This window comes from Gymnoscopelus braueri (genome assembly GCF_963280865.1).
Source record: "Gymnoscopelus braueri genome assembly, chromosome: 11".
Classification (NCBI taxonomy): domain Eukaryota; kingdom Metazoa; phylum Chordata; class Actinopteri; order Myctophiformes; family Myctophidae; genus Gymnoscopelus; species Gymnoscopelus braueri.
In genome coordinates, this window is record NC_137613.1 from 13190952 (window position 1) to 13211855 (window position 20904).

The 20904-nt window shown below is 40.2% G+C and overlaps 3 protein-coding genes across 3 annotated transcripts in view; all 3 read right to left on the reverse strand.

Annotated features, from left to right (window-relative positions):
• The window catches only part of LOC308096048 (peroxisomal ATPase PEX1-like), a 643221-nt gene that overhangs the window by 189128 nt on the left and 433189 nt on the right, over positions 1 to 20904 (reverse strand). The gene's annotated exons all lie outside the window — the stretch shown is intronic.
• Positions 1 to 20904, reverse strand: part of LOC308094815 (uncharacterized protein) — a gene marked incomplete at both ends in the record, with an annotated part of 256728 nt that overhangs the window by 87256 nt on the left and 148568 nt on the right. The window contains 3 exons of the mRNA XM_080441642.1: positions 14538 to 14818; positions 15212 to 15520; positions 18055 to 18120. Coding sequence (XP_080297768.1) covers positions 14538 to 14818; positions 15212 to 15520; positions 18055 to 18120 — 656 coding nt within the window. The remainder of the gene's footprint in view (positions 1 to 14537; positions 14819 to 15211; positions 15521 to 18054; positions 18121 to 20904) is intronic.
• LOC308094817 (peroxisomal ATPase PEX1-like) overlaps positions 18455 to 20904 on the reverse strand; it is a gene marked incomplete at both ends in the record, with an annotated part of 49010 nt that continues 46560 nt past the window's right edge. The window contains one exon of the mRNA XM_080441644.1: positions 18455 to 18564. Coding sequence (XP_080297770.1) covers positions 18455 to 18564 — 110 coding nt within the window. The remainder of the gene's footprint in view (positions 18565 to 20904) is intronic.

The window sequence follows — 20904 nt, forward strand, 5'->3', positions numbered from 1 at the left end:
AATGTGTGTGTGGACAGGGTGTGGTTAGTGTGGTCTTTTCTTAGATCATGGCTTGCATAACAGTGCCTTGATCACAACTCTGCTATTAATCATTAATTAAGCTTAATATCATAGACAATACCTCCTGGAGAACTAATAACCATCTACTGTATGGGTTCTTTATAATAACTATTACTAACCCACTGCCACTGTCACAACTGGAGCAGAACAGTGGTGAAGACAGGACTAAGCCTAACACCCAGTCATCCGTCTGATATGCAGAAACAGCAGCAAGACAAACACCAAGCTAATAAACAATAACTGATAGCAGTAACACTGTACGTACCTGTGATTTATTAGTGGCAAGTATTTTACTGAGCGGAAAACATAGAGTTACATTAATCCTCATAAGCTACAAGACAGAAGATGAACGTTGGCTGACATGTGTCTACCATTGCATGGCAGTGTTGATTTCGTCGACTAAAACTGACGAAACATGTTCGTCGACTAACTTTTATCATTCACGAAAACTAAATAAAAACAAAGCTTTGATGACTAAAACTAAGACTAAATATATTGAACATTTTGTCAACAAATAAAAACTAGACTATGTAAGTGAGGGACTAGTGGAGAAGAGATGCAGTAGAACTAAGAGACGAGTCATTTTATGTTCGGTTGCGCTCTGGTGTGAAAATAGCAGATCTACAAGCTCACAACGTGTCACGCTGTGACACGTTGTGAGCTTGTAGATCGGCTATTTTCAGCATGCAATCAAGTGTAAAATCAGCCATTACGATGCCATCAAGGCACCGGCGAAATACATTTTAGTCGACTGATTCAACTGTAGATTTAGTCGACTATAATCTTATGATATTTAGTCGACTAAAACTAGACAAAAACTAAAACATTTCAGATGACTAAAATATGATTAAAACTAAATGGAATTTTATTCAAAAGAATAAAACTAAATGTGCTGTCAAAATCAACACTGTTGCATGGAGAGTATTTCGTATAAAAATGTAAGAAATGAAAACTGTGTACAGCATGAGATGTGATGAACAACAGAATCACATTATGTAGTGGAGGCCTTCATCTGGTGTAAAACTACTCTGCACTTGCTTATCAGACATAGAGCTGCTTTGCATGAAGCTACAGCAGAACTACAGTACAGTATCACTCATAATATTCAGATGAAATAGACATTGTCCTACTGTACCTCTACTGGCAGACTTCACAGCATCAAACCTGAAGTGTAACAGGTGTTTCACTTACCTTGCCAGAAACGGCACGTTTCTGCCTTGATGGAAGAGCTTTAAATGGAATAATTGCTTCATACTGAACAGACTTTATGTTTAATTCTCTCCTCTGCCCTACAGAGACCACATAGAACAGCTAACTATGTGAGTAGAGCCTGCATCTCCTAACAGTATTGCTAGTATAATTTGGTGACATTTATGAGTTAAATGTTTTGTTTCTAATGAAATCTAAACTTTTCTAGAACCTGATGGATGCCACTATGGAGCCAAAACAACAGCCAGCATCCAACAAGTCTGGTCTCTATTTTCTATTTAGATCTGATATTACACAAATTCAGCATTTTATAAACGTTTTAAATGTCACCATAATTGAAAAGCATGTTTGTTTATAATCTATCATGAAGTTAAATGCCTTCAGTGGCTAGAATGAAAGGCATCTCTCTGGGGTGACAGGAATGGAATATAATATGTAATAATTATGTTAAACAGCTTTTTGATTATTTAGCTTATTTCTTATAGGAGTCGTATCTAAGTATTTACCATGGAGGGCCAAGAGTATTGCAGGTCCTATGAATATCATATGAATTCACTGAATAGTTCAACTCCTCTGTAAGGACATAAACTCCTGTAGTGTTGGGTTGAGATGAGAACAACACTGTTTATTGCATTGCTTTATGATGATAGTTTGTACTCTTCCTGTCTGTCTCAGGCTGGTGTCACAGGCAGCTGGATTATTACTTCTCCTGCTTTGCTTTCTGTTGACTCTGGTCACACTCCTACAGACCCTCTATAGTGAGTACTGTACTTCATGTCTCCTATAATTGACTCTATAGTGAGTACTGTACTTCATGTCTCCTATAATAGACTCTATAGTGAGTACTGTACTACCAGATTTCCACCAACCATAATGTAGGACAAATGGGTCCATTTGGTTCCATCAGAGTCACAGACCCGTAAGGGTCCATTTGGACCCCTGGTGGTCCCCGGACCGGATGTTGAGAACCAGTCTTAAATCTCTTATGTCAGTACACTGAACATTAGACAGCACAAACATTCACTCTCAGCCTAGAGGCAGAGCAGAGACAGAGCAGCAGTTTACCCACAATGCAGTGTGAACATTGACCTACAGTATTCCATCCATCATACTGACAGTTGAGGTTTCTACAGTGTCTTATTTTACCTTTAGGCTTTTAGCTGACAACATGTCCAAACACAGAGTCATCTTCATTTCAGTTGACAACAATTATAACCTTCTTGAATTATTACAAAACATACGTTAACCACTCCAGCCCTAATTTAAACCTTGGCTATTTGAAAATAGCCGATCTACAAGCTTGCAAGGCGTCGCAACGCTTTGTGAGCTTGTAGATCTGCTATTTTCCATGGATTTTAATACATTTTATAGCTTCATATGATACCATGTGAAACGGGACATTCTGCGTAATGAGTACTTTCTACTTTTGGTACTTTAAGTACATCTTGATACCGATATTTGTGTACTTTTACTCAAGTAAATTTAGAATTCTGGAGTTTTACTTGCAACAGAGTGTTTCTACATTGCAGTATTGATACTTTTAATTAAGTCCAAAATTGTAGTACTTTTTCCACCACCGGCACACTGACTACGCAGTCGGTTGCCGACTCCTGACCTATACCCTAGTACAGTGGTTTCCAACCAGTGGTCCGGGGACCACCAGTGGTCCTTGAGGGAGTAACAGGGGGTCCCCAGCTAAATTAGTTACCATAAGCGTCACAATCATTTTAACCGCTTAACTTTGGCTATTCAAAAATAGCAGATATACAAGCTCATAGCGCGGCACCGAGAGAGCTATTTAGCTGAAACATTGTTGTAAGTATGTATGTGTGTGACACACACACACACACACACACACACACACACACACACACACACACACACACACACACACACACACACACACATGTTTTTCTTTTGTATGAGTGTTTGTTCTTGTAACAAGAGTCTCCTCATCTCTCCAGCTGTTTATTAACATTTCAGGTGGGATAGCAATTTCATCCAATCAGGAGAGATGACCCTATGACAGGCTCAACAGTTGGACAGACGACAGCCAGGTTTCAAGATCACATCATGAGTTCACTTTGTTCATTCGTTTTTTAGAATATTTAATTATAAAGAGGTTTGTTCGAGAATTCCACCAAAGTTTTTAAACCTAAAAAATGCTGTACACCAGTTATGGCTGTATGTATAGATGTAAAAATGACCCTATCACTAATTACTGCTGGTAGATTTGCGGTTTGTTGTATCTCTGACTGAAATAAGAAGTTGTTGACCTATATTTGAATCATTCTTACTGTTGTAGGTCTATTGATTCACATTATATTGACTATTGTTACACAGTAGAAAGTCTTCAAATAGTGTGAAGTATTCATCTTAATTACTGGGGTCTCATATGCTTTTTTATGATGTAGAATGCCTCCCACTATATCAATGAATAAGCTACAACATAAACATTTAATAAATGATGTACATTTGAACAGTGACCTCTAGTGGTGGCATGTAAAACAGAAATAAATGACCTCTGTTGTTTTTCACAGTTTAACTGTGAAGGCGGTTTGATTGGTAGGTTCTCTGTGACTATTTATTTTTGTTCACAATTGTGCCATTATCAGTGGTGGAAAGTAACTAAGTACATGAACTCAAGTACTGTAATAAAGTACAATTTTGAGGTATTTGTACTTTACTTGTGTATTTCCAATTTCCAATACTTTTACCACACTACATCTCAGAGGTAAATATTGTACTTTTACTCCACTACAATTATTAGAAAATTTGAGTTACTAGTTAAACATACATAAACCACTTCAGCCCTATATACATTTCGGCCATTTGAAAATAGCCGATCTACAAGCTCACAATCGCGATGTGACACATTGTTGTGAGCTTGTAGATCTGCTATTTTCAAAAGATTTTTTATACATATGAAAACTTGAAATGGAACATTCAGCATTTACGAATACTTTTACTTTTGGTACATTTTGATGCCAATACTTGTATACTTTTACTCAAGTAAATTTTGAATTCCTGACTTTTACAGAGTATTTCTACATTGCAGTATTGATACTTAAGTAAAACATTTGAGTACTTTTTCCACCACTGGCTATTATATCACTAGTATCAGTTAAGTACATACTGTAGGGTTGTTTATTCACTTACCAAGGCTGTATGTTCTATGAACAGTACTGTTTCTGTTTCCATCCATCATGATGGAAAATACAAGAACAGACCAGTGATTGCACATTGCAGAATAATTCACATTTTGGAATCAAACCTACAATATGGTTAAAATGTTCATATCAATATTTTAATGTAGGGGTCTTCAACAGGGGGTCCGGGACCCCTAGGTGGTCGTCAGAGTTACTACAGGGGGGCCACCTAATCTTTTTGTGATAGGAACTTGTTTTTTTATTCTAACCACTTGAACCTATAGCATCCCTATTCTGAGGGGAACTGCTTATTAGCAGATCTAATAAGCTTGTAGATCGGCGCCATAGGATGGGGTTCACTGCTCCTAGAAGTGGAAGGGGAAATGCAGGGGACAAATTTCACATATATACAGTGACAAAAAAACAGCACAATAGATGGAATAGTGGGGACTATTCTATCTATCGTGCTGTTTACATTTCTGACTAATAAAGTATTCAATAATTAAAAAAGTATAAAAATAAAAATAAACTATAAATAAAATGAAAATATTTGAGAACCACTGACACAAAGAAGGAAATTCTTGGGGCGAAGGGCACAGTTATTTAAAAAAAGAAAATGTTTTACCCTGTTTCTGCTGCAGTGTGTGTAGGCTGCAGTGGTGGAAAAATACTCAAATGTTTTACTTAAGTAAAAGTATCAATACTGCAATGTAGAAGTACTCTGTTACAAGTAAAAGTCCCGAATGAAAAGTACTAAAAAGTATAGGTATCAAAATGTACTTAAAGTACCAAAAGTAAAAGTACTAAAATGTTTGAAAATAGCAGATCTACTTGTAGATCGACTGTTTTCAAATAGCCTATGTATAAAATAGGGCTGAAGTGGTTAAGGTATGTTTTATAATGTAATAATTTATATCTGCAAAGTAACTAGTAACTAAAGTTTTCAAATAATTGTAGTGGAGTATACGTAAGTACAATATTTGCCTCTGAGATGTAGTGGAGTAGAAGTAAAAGTATAGACAATTGGAAATACTCCAGTAAAGTAAAAGTACCTAAAAATATTGTACATAAGTACAGTACTTGAGTAAATGTACTTAGTTACTTTCCACCACTGGTAGGCCGACACCCCGACATTATTGGCTTGGCTTCAACAGAACAGATCAGTGTAAAGACAGCTCACTGCCACAGCCAAGGAGCGGAGCGGAGCGAGCGCTGAGCGCTGAGCGCTGCTGCAATCTCTAGTAAGAGTCCTCCTGACTTCTGGCTGCTCCAGTCATCCCATCCATGGCCTTTTTCTGTCAAGAGCTATTGAGCAGCCCCAAAAGTTTCATTTCCCCTTCCTGGCCTCCTCCAAACTTTTTTTAACCCATTAAAACCGGGAAAGCATCTGTGTCATTTTAGATTCTAGAGCTAAAAAGTATGTTATATTTTGGCTATTCAAAAATAGCAGATATACAAGCTCATAGCGCGGCACCGAGCGCCGCGCTATGAGCTTGTAGATCTGCTAGTTTTGAACAATCGTAGAAATTAGATTAATTAAATCTTTGAATATATATATATATTTTAAACCGAACATTCTTAACTTAAATCTTTGCTTCTGGGGGTCCCTGGAACAAAACATCAGTCTGCGGACAAACATATAGTTTTGGGGGTCCTTCACGAGAAAAAGTTAGAGCACCACTGATAAAGCAACACAGGTTTTTCAGAAAACTGTTAGGATTTAGAAGACATTTGTAGAATGGGCTTCAGGTCTAAGGATAAGGATAATTCCTTTAACAGGTCCGTTCATGAAAGTCCTTGCGGTCTTGTTTCCAATGAGAGCCTGTGAGCAATTAGGGGTTAAAAGTCTTGCTCAGGGACATATTTCATTTCAACGACACACTGGCCTGGCCTGGAATCGTACCTGGGGCAACCAGGGCCTCTGGCTCCCTATAGGCGGGCTCACTAACCACTCAGCTATGGCCGCCCCCAACGGTTTAAGTGCTGGAAGGCAAGAGCTTGTTAGCAAGTCATCCGTCAGGCAGCTGGTGAAATTCTCACAGAAAACTCCAAGGGTTCACTGGTGAAGACATCAGGTTCAAATCTTACTCTGTGTTATTTTTGTACTTTACCTTGTAAAGGACCTGAACGGGGGTGAACCTTTCAAAAATATTCCAAGTGCTCTGAGCTCATATGAGCATCAGGCCATACATACATGGCTTATACAGCTAAGTAGCTTAAATTCTTAATACATTACTATTACAGTGTAAAGTATGCCGTTTGTTAACATAAATAATGATTATTAATAATCTGCACTAGGTAACTTTCCTTTGCTACCCCGGATTTGAACCTGGTTTCCTGCGCAAGTGCTGACATGTTTACCATTTAATTGAGGGTCAGCCCTGGTAAGGAGATAGTGGTGTACAGTGTCTGAAAGGAAGATTCCCAATCGCCCACCAGCGAGCCATCAGGATGATTGCAAATGGTCTCCTAAATAATGTAATTGGCAAAACACTAAGATTTGATTGATAATAATACATTGTATTTGTAACACACTTTATATTTGAACCAAATCTCAAAGTAATAATAATGTGCTAAAATTAACTACCGGGATTAACACCACTATATTAAGAGGTGTATGTCTTGTATGACTCTTACATACAGTATGTGACCATACATTACATGTACTTAAGATTCAGAAATGTTACACACAAGTTAAATAAACTCAAGTTACCAAGTAGATATCGTATCTACTCATACCACCACAGTTAATTTCCAAACATATTGTTAAGCTAACAATGGCTCTCAATGTCTGTAACCATGACAGTAGGTGGACCACATTTGTTTTGTTAAAAGACAATACAGTTTCATATTTAAGTTTTTTGCTCTTCCAAACTGACACACTGACTGTAGGCTGACTGTTCTAGTGGGGTTCCGTGTCAATGTAAAAAATAATTTTCATTTACGATCCATGTAAAAGTTTCGTTTTCACTACTAATTTGAAGGTAAGGGTCTATAGAACAATTCTGGTTGAAGATTTTTTCACCCAGATAAAAATTGGCCTCTAGGGGGCGCCGGCAGTTGCCAGCCCTAGCAAAATATGTTAACTATTGTAACTTTTGATTGGATTATCCGATCTGAACATATGAGATATGTATGGATACAGGATCAGGAGTAGCATTTGGTACTTCAAGCATATTACCCATTTCATTTTCCAGTATTGGCGCATATCGTCAAAAAATAGATATAGTAGGGGACCGGGTATGGGTAATTTGTTGTTTTAATTTCAAATTGATGTGAAAGTTTCGTTTTCACTACTAAATTGAAGTTAAGGGTCTATAGAACATTTCTGGTTCGAGTGTCAAGCACTCAGATAAAGAAAATGGCCTCAACCCCACACCAACAATATTGGAACTGTTATGACTTTTGATTGGATTATCCAATATGAACATAATGAGGTATCTATGGATTCAGGATCAGGAGTAGCAACTGGTACTTCACACATATTTCCCAAAGAAACAATATTTCTTCTGCTATCTGCACATTTCCACAAGAATAGTCAGAAGAGGTCTATGCGCTAACGTATGTCGGAATAGCATTGATTTCCATTTTTGTCTCCACTACCCATATATCTACTTGAATAACTAACATTACAGTGTCTTGCTGTGTACATTATTATCATTATTAGTATTAATTTCCATTTTAAGATACATCATTCCAGAACAGCATGTTAAATGTCTTTCAATATGTAGGCAGGATTTCTATTAATTTATGGCATACATGTTTTTTGGGGTATTAAGTGCTGAATCCAAATCTGCTGTATGCCCAGCTCAAAATTGACCATTTAAAGATGGTGGCCACCACTATGCTGAAATATATTACGTAAAACATATTTTTGACTACACAAGGCAGAAACTTGATTGAATTGAGCTTTTTAGGTTTTTATATATGGAGAATCCAATCCCATATTCTGATTTGAGATCAAATGTGAGGAATGTGTTTAAAACGTATATTGGGGAAATTGTCATTTATAGGGGATATTACAAACAATTTGGAACAAATTAGGCCTAAGGGAACCCGTGACAGCTGGAAGTCCAGGGAGTCCTGGGTTGTCCCCCTTCTCCCCTGTACAGTTTTGATAAGCTCCAAAATCGAGGGCTGAGCAGGGCCATTAAGGGTATAAGTTAGATACAGTGAAGAGGCATGGCCCCTTATGGGCCTGGAGAGGGTGTGGAGATCAGTGCAGAACTGTCAGAACATACAGTGTCTACTGGGTGTCTAGGAACGGGTAGAGGCGGAGTGTAGCAGGGATAGGGTTTAGCTTTGCTTGTTGCTTTTTATCTGGAGCTTTTTAACAGCTAAAGGGGAAAGGTGAACAGTCCATGATGCCCTGTGCTCCATTCTCCTCCATATGATCCTAGTGTAACCAACCTCCAGGCCCACAAGGGGCCATGTCCCTGCTGCTATCGGACAGACAAGCATTGCTTTCTGTATTCACCTGTTACAGCCCATGCCATAATGATAAGTCACTGATGACCACTGGTAATATTACTTAGAAACAACCAGCCTCTCCTGTGAGCCAGTCTGATATAGGGATATCCTTGTCTGCCTGACACCACTGGGGACTGACCTGCATCGCTACCTATGTCTGCCCACTACCACCTATCTTGGGCATAGGAAGAGCCAGCAGATCCGCATGGAGGTCCACTTGGGATGAACGTTTCCAGTGATCCAGACAGACATAAGGGACACCCCTGTCGGCCGTACGCATAGCCATGCACCACATGGAGTTCTTGGAACCACCATCACCAGCAACCGACTCACATATCAACACTCTCTCAAACCGGCTATGAGCACTCCTCCTGGGCTCACAAGTGCCCCCACTTTACAGCATTATTTCTTTAGCAGCTGTTATGAGATGGGAAAGGGAATCAGCCGATGGAGTGCTTTCTTGGTCCCCATAACTTTGATCTTCCATGCTCCAAGTGCCCAGGGATCTATCCAGTGACCCCCATACTCCCCTTTACCTGAGGGGCATCCTAGGCTCACTAAACTTATAAACCAGACCCCCTATTACCTCCAAACCCACCACCCACTCCATACCCCCCTCTACCCACCTGAGGGGCTCCATAGCCCTGTTACACTCATCCAGACAGTGGGTTCTGATAGCTTTGCACCAACCTTCACACCCTGGCCCATAATAGGCCATGTCCCTTCACTGTATCCCCACTGAGTAGCCCATCTTCCCTATACACCTGAAGGCCCAGGCTCAATCCCCAGGTCGGGAGCTTTTCAAATCCATATATTGTAAGTACTTATTGTACAGCAGATAATGTCATAAAGTCATGGGATAAAGTTGGTTGGTAAACCTATTCACCAATAAATGACAATTTACCCAATATAAGCACTTTCCACACATTTGATCTCTAATCAGAATATGTTATTGTATTACCCATATGAAAACCCAATAAAGCAAAATGAAATCCAGTTTATACCTGGTTTAGTCAAAAGTATATGTTTTAAATATATTTCAGCATAGTGGTGGCCGCCACCTTTAAATGGTCAATTTTGAGCCATTATCAGACTTTTCTGGGCCATTTCTGAGCTGGGCATACAGCAGATTTGGATCCAGCACCCCTTATTACCCCTAAAACCATGTATGCCATAAAACACAATTTGCCTTCAAGGTTAAGATTTTTGGAAATCTGACCTACATGTAGACTAATTACGATTGTTGCCATTTTGGAAAATGGGTTAAAAAAAAAAACATTTCAATGTGGTTTCTTGACACTCTAACTAAAATTGTTCTATAGACCCTTATCTTCAAATTGAACAACTTGAAATGACTGACTGTCCAGGCCTAATAGAAGTTACACAGCAATTGTGGGAAAATTAAGAAATGTATCAAAACTAGACCATACCCGGTGAGGTGCGCAGACAAAAGTAGTTGCAAACGTGGGGTTATTGCACGTCCTGTTGCGTGTCCCGTCCCGTAGGCCCCCCCCCTCCCCCTCTCGCGTGTCCCGCTGCGGCCCCCCCACCGGAGCCGTCCGTCGCGCGAACACAAATAATGTACATTTTGACACGTGCCTCCCCAACGTGCATACACGGCCGCGGAGGCGAGTGTTCTGTGTGTGCAACAGTGTAACGCTGTGGGGCTGTAGATGCGACGCATGCGCACACACAGAGCCAACACGACGCATGCGCAGTTTGATCGGGCACAGACGACCCAAGACACGCACCCAAGACAGAGGTTACTGAAATTATAGTATGATGATATCATAATTCCGATTTCGGCCATTTTGGAAATTGGGCAAAAACAATATTTTTTTTTCAATCTGGTTTATATATCTTCGAGCCAAATTGTTCTATAGACCATTATCTACAAATTAGAAGTGAAAAATTTACTTTTACATGAATTTGAAATGACTGAGTGTCCTGGCACCCCACTATTCTGTACAGCAGCTAAAAACCTAAATATCCTGAACCCTCATTGTGATCTCCCCCCCCCCCCCCCCCCCCCTGACATGTACTCATTTCTACACTTCCTGTGGTAGTTTTTCCATTAAGTTCAGGTGTCCAGTGAGTTGTGATACACCTCCTCCAGCACTGAATAACGGCTGTGGCTCTCCTTTAATGTTTGTCTCAGTGTTGTCATCTCTCTGTTCTTCTCCCCCAGCTTTCTGTTGAACTCTCGCTGCATCTTTGTGTTTGAGATCATGATGTTCCTCTGGATCTCAGGTAGGAGAACCTTCATCAGGTTTCTCTCTGCTTCCACTCTGGCCTCTGCTTCGTAGGTCTCTCATCTCCTCTATGTCCTGTGTGTGTGTGTCTCTCTTCCCTCTCCCTCCTCTCATTCTCTCTCTCTGCTCTAAACCGAGCTTTCTCTCCATCTCCTCTCTCAGACTACCTCCTCAGCTCTCTTTCAAGCTCTCTTTTCTTCTCTGCATCCCTCTCCCTTATCATTATTATTATTAACTAGACCATACCCGGTGAAGTGCGCAGGCGTAAGTAGTTGCAAACGTGGGGTTATTGCACGTCCCGTCGCGTGAGCAGTGTGCAGTGGTGTACAATGTAAAAAGATAGACCAAATCGCAGGAGAAGAAGTTAGCAGTTTATTTGTATAAAAGGAAGGTAAGAATTCAATGGTGTGAAAGACAGTGGCAACGTCGTCATGTCCACAGATTGTCATGGCAGGGCCTGCGGAATGGGAGAAAGGAGAAGGCAGGAGTCAAGCACACAATGTGCCATGTTCATCAGGGATCAGGTGAAATGTAAGCCAGTGCTATTTCTGTGAAGAGGTTAAGGAGGAGCTTGTAGATCTGCTATTGGACGTGCAACACACAGGCGTGCAACGATGGGAGATGGAAAGACGTGGGAGATGGAAATAGCAGGCGAAAGCACTGTGAAAGACGGTGTGTTTACTGTCATTAAGGGCGGAATAAGTAACAATAAATAAACAACAATTAATGTGGTGAAATGATTACCTTTGTTCGCTGAAGCTGCGTGTGAGGTCGTCATTGTGGAGGGATGTGTTGTAGATGGTTGTCGTCGTGTCTCTGAAGTTGCTGGCTGTTGTTGGCTTGCTGGGGTGAAGGGCTCGTAGTGATTGGAATGTGAGTTGGTGTTGCCATGTTCGCCTATTGTAAGCGGTTTAGGGGCAATGTTGGTGGTAGTGTGTTTTTGGCGTGGTTGTGAACGTGCAGGTGGTTGTGGGGAGGCGTTGTGAGCTTGTAGAGCGGCTGTTTTGCAAGAGGCAATGTATATGTGTGAAGGGCGAAGGGCTTGCTTCGTGTGGCCTTCTTTGCATAGACCTTGTTGCACACACACACACACACACACACACACACACACACGAGCCGTCGCGAGCGAGTGTGCGCGCTCACACACACACCACGGAGCTGCGACGCAGACGCAACACGGCAACAGTGTGTCGCGAGCGAGCGTGCGCGCGCACACACACACACACACACACACACACACACACAGAATGGGTGTTTGAATTGGATGCGACCACACACACACACACACACACACACGCACACGCACACACACACACACACACACACACACACCACAGAGCTGTGACGCAGACGGCAACACGGCAACAGTGTGTCGCGAGCGAGCGCGCGCGCGCGCGCACACACCCACACACCCACACCCACACAGAGAATGGGTGTTTGGATTGGATGCGACGCATGCGCAGTTAGATCGGGCACACACCAAGACACCAAGACACCAACCACCACAGAGGTTAGTCAAATTATAGTTAGATAATATTTTATTATTATTATATCATTATTATTACATTATACTGTAGGTCATTCAGACTCTGAGCTGATCATTATTATTATTATTATTATATTATTATTATATTTGTATTGTTGTTATTATGATTATGATTATTATGATTATGATAATTATTATTATTATTATTATTATTATTATTATATTATTACATTATTAAACTGTAGGTCCTTCAGACTCTGAGCTCTATGAGCTGATCAGTCACAGCTGGACTTGATTGTACAAACAGGTGAACGTAGGGCTGTTAGGATCATGACATTTTACTTGCCGATTCATTGTCACACAAATTATTGTGGTTTAATTGTGTTTTTGGCATTGAACAATTACCATTACTGTATCAAAAGTAATCAACAAGCTATACAAACTGTTCAAACATTGGCCAAATTGTCAAATATAGAAAGAGGCAAAATATAAAACCTAAAGTTTAATCATCATCACATAACATGAATTAGCAGAAATAAGCAGAAACATTTACTCTGTTTTGTGCTTCCTTAATTTGACATTTAGCAAAGAAAGAAATGAGAGCTACCCTCTATGGAAATAACTGTAGAGGGATTAACACCACTATATTAAAATGCTTACCCATAAGTTGTATATAGTATGTAATCATATATTACATAATACTTAGATAAAAATAATGTTGCACATATGTTACACATACTCAAGTTACCGAGTAGATATTTTTATTATATCTACTCATACCACCATGGTACATTTTTGAACATACTGTACTGTACTGGTATTATAAGCTAACAATGGTGACCAATGTCTGTTACCATGACCTTTTTGTAGGTGGACTGTGTAAAAGATAATACAATTTCACATTTCATTTTGCTCTTCCAAACTGACATAGGCTGACTGTTCCGTACAGCAGCTAAACATTGAGCAGCATCTGCTCTCCTCTCTTCCCCCCTCATGAGTACTCCCTTCACGTTCTGATGGCAGGTTTTCCAGTAAGTTCAGGTGTTTGTCCAGTGAGTTGTGATACACCTCCTCCAGCACTGAATAAAGGATGTGGCTTTCCTTTAATGTTTGTCTCAGTGTTGTCATCTCTATGTTAAACTCTCTCTGCATCTTTGTGTTTGAGCTCATGATGTTCCTCCGGATCTCAGGCAGGAGAACCTTCATCAGGTTTCTCTCTGCTTCCACTCTGGCCTCTGCTTCGTAGGTCTCTCTCATCTCCTCTATGTCCTGTGTGTGTCTCTCCTCCCTCTCTCTCCTCTCATTATCTCTCTTTGCTCTAAACCTCTCCAGCTTTCTCTCCATCTCATCTCTTCTCTCAGACTCCCTCCTCAGCTCTCCTTCCAGCTCTCTTTTCTTCTCTTTATCCCTTTCCTCCCTCATTTGTCTCTCCAATTCACTCTTTCGATGGTCGATCTTCCTGATGTCTCCCTCGTGCTCTTGGATGGATCCCTCTATCTTCCGCAGAGAGTTCTTAAGCTCCTTCTCAAACCTCTCCCTCATCTCCTGCTCCTCCATGTGTCTCCTCTCCTCCAAGTCCCTCTGAATCTTTTTCTCAATCTCTCTGACGAGGGCCTCTGTCTCCTGGTGGGTCTTAGTGCTGTAGAAGCTCTCTGTGTTTCCTGCCACCATGCTCTCTATCTTCTTCAGCAGCTGTGAAACCTGACCAGTGTGGCTGCTGTCCTTAATGTTGAGGAGGTGACATCTATTCCCACATTTCTCTACAAGCTGCTGATGTTCCTGACTGCCTGCTTTGAAAAACTCCTGAACACTCTGGTCTTTCATGATGTCCTCATGGATGAAGATGACAATGCTGTGTTCCCAGCAGCTCTCTCCAAACACCTCCTGCATCTTATCCATCATGCCACTCACCTCTCCTGCAGAAAGCTCTGCTGGTATGACCAGGAGGAAGGCATGGGGACCTGGAGCAGACAGATTGAGGCAGGATCTCACATCCGTCCACATCTCCTCTAGAGAATGTACAGAGAAGACTGTAGCATCCACCAGCACCAGCTGTCTCCCACACACCTTCCCCAGTCTCCTCCTACTCAGTTTAGAGGAGCTGGTCTCAGCACCAAACTCCTCCCTGCCCAGGATGGTGTTTCCTGCTGCACACCCAGCTCCTGTCCTCCCCAGTAGCACCAGTCTCAGCTCTGAAACACAATACATTGGATAAAGCTAAAAACTGCACCACAGATGTATACAGTACTGAGCTGGGTCACTTCAGTTAAACCAAGTATTCTTACAAAGTATATAGATATATCCTAGAAAATCTGAAATCCTTGAAGCTTCCTGGTGCCTCATTAATCACATAAACATTATTCTGTGCTTTTAAATTGCATTTAGACCATATCAATTAAGCAAGTTTCACATCCTCAAAAGTAGGCTACTAAAAACAAATTGCACCCTTTTCCTCTTTATTGGCTTTTGATCTTGATGGGGTCTGAGCTACTCTTCTACACATGAAGAGTCTAAGAGAGAGAGAGAGAGAGAGAGAGAGAGAGAGAGAGAGAGAGAGAGAGAGAGAGAGAGAGAGATGTTATCACCTGTGGTTAACGTCAGCAGTTCACTGAGGTAAGGATCCAGCTGATGAATCATGTCAATCATTTGTAAACATGGCTTGTCTCCCTTTCTCTTCACCGTGTCGATAAGTAGCCGTGCTTTGTCTGACCGGAGTCTTTCTCCTGTGACTGCCTCCATTTCTCCATGGTTGATCACATTCTTCTGCAGAAGTTTGTCCAGCAGAGAATTCAAGGTGGCCTCTGAAACTCTTTGAATGAACTCTGTTCTCACACACTTCAGCTTCTCCTCTGCTGCTTTGTCTTCCTCCTGAGTTTGTTGAGCTGTGGAAGCACCTTGAAGACAAGATGGGGGATTAATTAATTATTAGTGGTATAACTATTCAACAATAATAATAATAAATATTGCTGCAAGCAGCAATTCGGGGGCAAAACAAATAAAATGCATTATGCTATATAGAAAAAGCTATTTGCAATATGCGCAATAAGCCATATAGAAACCTAATAGACTGAGTAGGTCTCGTCTATCCACCTCAATCGTCCATTCTGTTGTAATCGGCCGTTGAATACAGTTCGTTTTCACCAAAAAAATAAGAAATCTGAGCTAGATGTGTTTTTCTACATTTCATAACATGGGAGTGGACGGAAATTAATCTTTTTGAGATCACGTCACATCCGTCCATTCCTTCTCTAGCAGTCAAGGGATCATTCATAGGTTGCGGAAGAGCGTCCTCTAGCGGAATTTAAAAAAAATATTAAAACAAATATTTGACATAGATCTACGTCAATGGTAGTCAACGGTTGGATTTGAACTGATGTAGATCTACATCAATGGCAGTGATTGTGTTAAAAGTACACATGCATTCATTAATAAAGTCATGATGTCTGTGCAGCAAATTTAATTTGGACTGGATGAGACAGGTTTGAGCCAGGAACATTCTGACTGATAGGTAGACACTATCAACTGAGCCATTGAAACCACAGTTGGGCTTGAGAGAAAGGAGCCCATGGAGAGCTTTTTTTTTTATGGCTCTACAATATTCATTGGCTCATGGAGGCTTCATTTTCTCTTCATCTGGGATTTTAGATAATGGCCCATAGATTGTGTGTAGAATGTTTCACGCAAATTGCTCAAAATTCCCAGGAGAAAAACAGGTTTAAGTGTTTTTCGAACTACTCAAAATGTAAAATCTAAGGGCGGAGCATAATGGTAAAAGTGACAGATGTATTCCTCATGAGCAGAGGCACATGTGTAAACAAGTTTCATGGCTGTAGGCCAAACAAGGCATGATTTATGCCTGTTCAAAGTTCACATTTTTTAACGATTGCTATAATAGCGCCCCCTTTTCGCCAATTGGAGTAAGCTTCGTTTCAGCGCTATGATCCTCTACCATACTGCAAAGTTTCGTAAAAATATGACAATGCATTCATATAGTTAGGGGCAGAAGAATAATTGTCATAAAACTGTAATATTCATTGGCCCCTGGAGGCTTAATTGTTTCACTTACAAACTGTTTTGTAGATATTGGTTCCAAGTGCATCTATAGAAGGTTTTGTGCAGATTGCTAAAAAATTTCAGCAGGACATTTTCGTGCTTCATTTCTCTGTAGTTTTCTATGACCCACTACTACCACCACACTGCTGAGTTTCGTAAAAAAAAACGACTGCACGGTTTGTCCTGGAGCGGCGGAAGAAGAAAACCTACACACCGTGCTTGGCCCCCTAATAATAATAATAATAATAATAATGTTTAGACCTAGTGGCCTTAATCAGAGCTGTGATGAAGGCCAAAATAAATTGGTGAAATTAAAACTACTACACAACCCCTGAACATCTGTTGGATATTCAATGTTGGGAAGGTACATCGTTTCAAAGATCTAACTACAGACTCACACTTTGAGTGAACATTCACACCTAATGATATTTGTGTGTTCATACACACAAATAGTCTTAGTTTACACCAAATGGAGTTCATATTTCTAGTCAATATTATAAACATAAGCAAAAAGTGTAATTTTGATTTGAGTTTTTTTTGTGCAGATTTTCATCAATATAATTAGAGGTAGTAACATCAGGATGACAAAATGTTTACACAGATTCACTGTGTAGACGTGTGTCCATAGTTCTGTCTGTCTCCCTCAGAGGAAGAGTGGAGTCTGTGTTCTGTTCATCCTCTACAACACCATAAACAGTGGATGCATTGACTATAGAGACTTAAGTGCCATTCACACTGAGCACTATAACTATATTGCTCACCATTGTATTTTTTTTATAGTCAGTGTGAACTCTGCATGCCATCCACTTGACATAGAACGATTTTTAAAACTATATTTTTATAGTTATAGTTATAGTGCTTAGTGTGAATGGCCCTTAAGAAAGGCAATACATATGAACTTTACCATACTTTTGTACAGTTTTTAATTCATGTTGATTATTAACATCCTAGAGGAATTGGTTTTCTACCAGTTTATTTATGCCAATTCCAAATATCCTCTACACTTGTGTACTTACTTACTACACTTGTGTAGTCCTTGTCACCGCAGACACCTACTGTAAGTCATGTAGGAGTGTGCAGTCAAAAGTATGTCTCCCCCCTGAACAGGCACCCCAACCAACCTGTGATCACTCTCCCCACCCGGCTTATCACCTACAAACATTGACAATTGTGTTTGTTGGAGCATCCAGCACAAACTGAAAACCCATGGTGGTGGTGAGGACCTTTACTCCTGCACCACCCAGACACATTCCTAGATTAACATCTATGCTCCATCTCCTCGTGACTAGTAGCTTGTCACCAAGGCAGGACAACTATTTATCAACATGCTAATGTCTAAAACACAGATAAAGAAAATCTGTTTCAACCTACTGACCAGGCTTTTGAGCTGATGCATTCCTCAGGGTCTCTAATTCAGTCTTCAGATCACATATCTGCTGAGCTGTAATGACAGGTTGAAGATCATTTTAAGAAAGTAATTTGTAAAGAAGCGGTTGGTGTGTGTCAGAGGAAACACATGGTAGTCTACACCACCAGACCAACAGTGGGGGACTTGGCAGCAACAGGAAACACAAAGCACATTTGAGAATTAGCAATGACAAAATTGGACGAGAAAATGAACAAATAGCAAGAGAAAAATACTGTAGACATATTTCACTGTCTCTAAACTCCATATATCACGGTTATATGTTTTTCTTTATTCACTATGTTTAAACCTTGTGCACTAATTGCACTTTAATGTTTTGAGATGAACACATACTGTATAATGTTCCTTGCTAGACTATTTGTAAAAGCAGCATAGACTCACTATCTGGAGCTCGGTCCTTACTGAGTCTCCTCTTCCTCACTGATAGAGAGGAGTCTTCATCTGTGGTCTCTCCACCCGCTGCAACACAACACAGACATCAATCAAACAGTCCAGGTGGATTAAATACCAAGGAGAGTGAAAGAGCTTTAGCCATGTTCTATAGCCACACAATCTGCACATATATATGCTCTAATCTGTGATGTCATGATGAGATGCTATGGTGTGGTTCTGACATCAAATAGAAAGACTTGCACTGCTTTACCATTCACAATTACCTTATTTTCTTTTGTGTTACGCTTTACTGGTAATGTTCATGTGTTTTTACACCCTTGTTGACAGTCTTAAGGTCTGACTACACTTGTTATAGGTGAGAGGGTCCATGGACAGCAGGTGGTTGAGATTATACTACAATTTGGTGTCTGCAGACATGCATTCAAGAGCAAGACTCAAGAGCAATACAGGCTACGCTCAATACTATAATACTCATAATCTAACAACCTTCTTCCAAAAAAATGAAGGATTTGTGAGAAGAGGTTTACTGAATTTTTACTTGCGTCAGTTATTTCTGTGCATTCCTGTTATACTCTGATGGACAGAAATTCAAATAAATTCCTTCAACAAAGCTTCGAGAAGTATTCTTTTGTTACTTTTTTATTCTTCTTGGGTGTATTAGATATTACAAACCTGGCAACGAACGTCACGTCAAAGTCCTTTATCGTCACATAATATAATACAGCAGGTATCTCCTCAAACAGAGCGTCTATTTTTCTTTTCTAACACATTAGCAGTTGGTGGGCTTTTCCGCACATAAAGTACACACAATCACAACATCTGAGATGCACAGACATGAGCTGGTGATGAAATTTACATCATTATGTAGATTTCCTATTTCTAGAATAATAATAATAGAACAAGTATAAGCATAGAGAGTTAAGAGTTTCATTTATAACACATTTTAAAGGCAGGCTATGAAACTGAATGCATGACCAGAATGAATAGTGTAACATCATGAAGTTCAACCGAAATTGAAAGAGTAACATGGACTCACTGTTTGGAGGAGGAAATGGCATACTGTGTGTCCTCCTCAGTGGAAGAGTGGAGTCTGTGTTCTCTCCATCCTCTGCAACACAACATAAATAGTCAATGTATTGACAATAGTAAGATAACAAGACCAGGAGACCTGGTTCTGCCAGACCCAGAATGTGTCCATATACAGTATGGTCAAAAAAGGGACAAGATGGACATACTTTTATGCCCATGTATGGACGAAATGGGTCAAAGCCTCATGTAGGCCAACCCCTTGGGTCTGGCAAAAATCACACCCAGTGTGAAGTGGGCGGTGTGGTCATCACAGTGATGGAAGCTCACTTAAATAAAAGTTTTTTTTAAAAGTCCTATTTATAGATTATTCATTTCATTATGTGTCTCGCTAGCCAATCACAGTGCTGAATAGAGTCAGCCAATAGAGTCAGCCAATCACAGTACAGCTAGGGGTGTACTAATGCTAGGGGTGTACTAATTATGAGCCAATCACAGTACAGCGAAGGGTGTACTAATGAGGTGTCCCAACCCCACTTATAGGGGCGGCTACACCGCCCAAAAAGAAAGGGGTTACTGGGCTATTACATGACACTGGATGTATTTTATTTTACAGTACTTTTGCACTATTGATTACTAACTTTCTGGAGGAATGTTGACGCTCCATCTCCTGATTGGTAGCTTGGGGCCTGCTGTAGAGGTAAACCCACTCTCTATAAGACTAGACAACTATTTATCATCTTACTAATGTTGACGACACACATAAAGGAAATATATTTCAGAATACTGACCAGTCTTTTTGTCTGACTCAGTCCTCAGTTTCTCTAATTCAGTCAGATCATGATGACAGATCTGCTGAGCTGCAATGACAGGTTGAACATATACAGTATTTATGTTTTGATGAACCACTGAAAAAATATTCTAGAGAGATGAGGTTTTACATTTTATAATCCAATTAAAGGAGAATTTTGGACAAAAGTTTTATTACCTTTTCTATGATGTTATGATATCTTAGGATGAATGGTACAGTAGAACATTTTCATAACTCCACCCCTGGTCCGCTACAGCTTAAAATGTGCGCGGATAGGCCTTAGGTTAGATCACATATTTTAAAAGATTTTTTATTTATTTTATTTTTTTAGATCTGATGTTCATAGTGACAGAACACTATGCAACCAAAAAAAAATAAAACCTAAGTCCCGCTAGATGAGATTGAAATCTCGAGATTTCAATCTCGTCTAGCGAGACTTCTGTTTTTTTTTTTTTTCTTTCTTTTTTTTGGACAGTGTTCTGTCACTATGAACGTCAGATCTCTCTAAAAAAAAAAAAAAAAAAAAAAAGCTATTAAAATATGTGATCTAACCTAAGGCCTATCCGCGC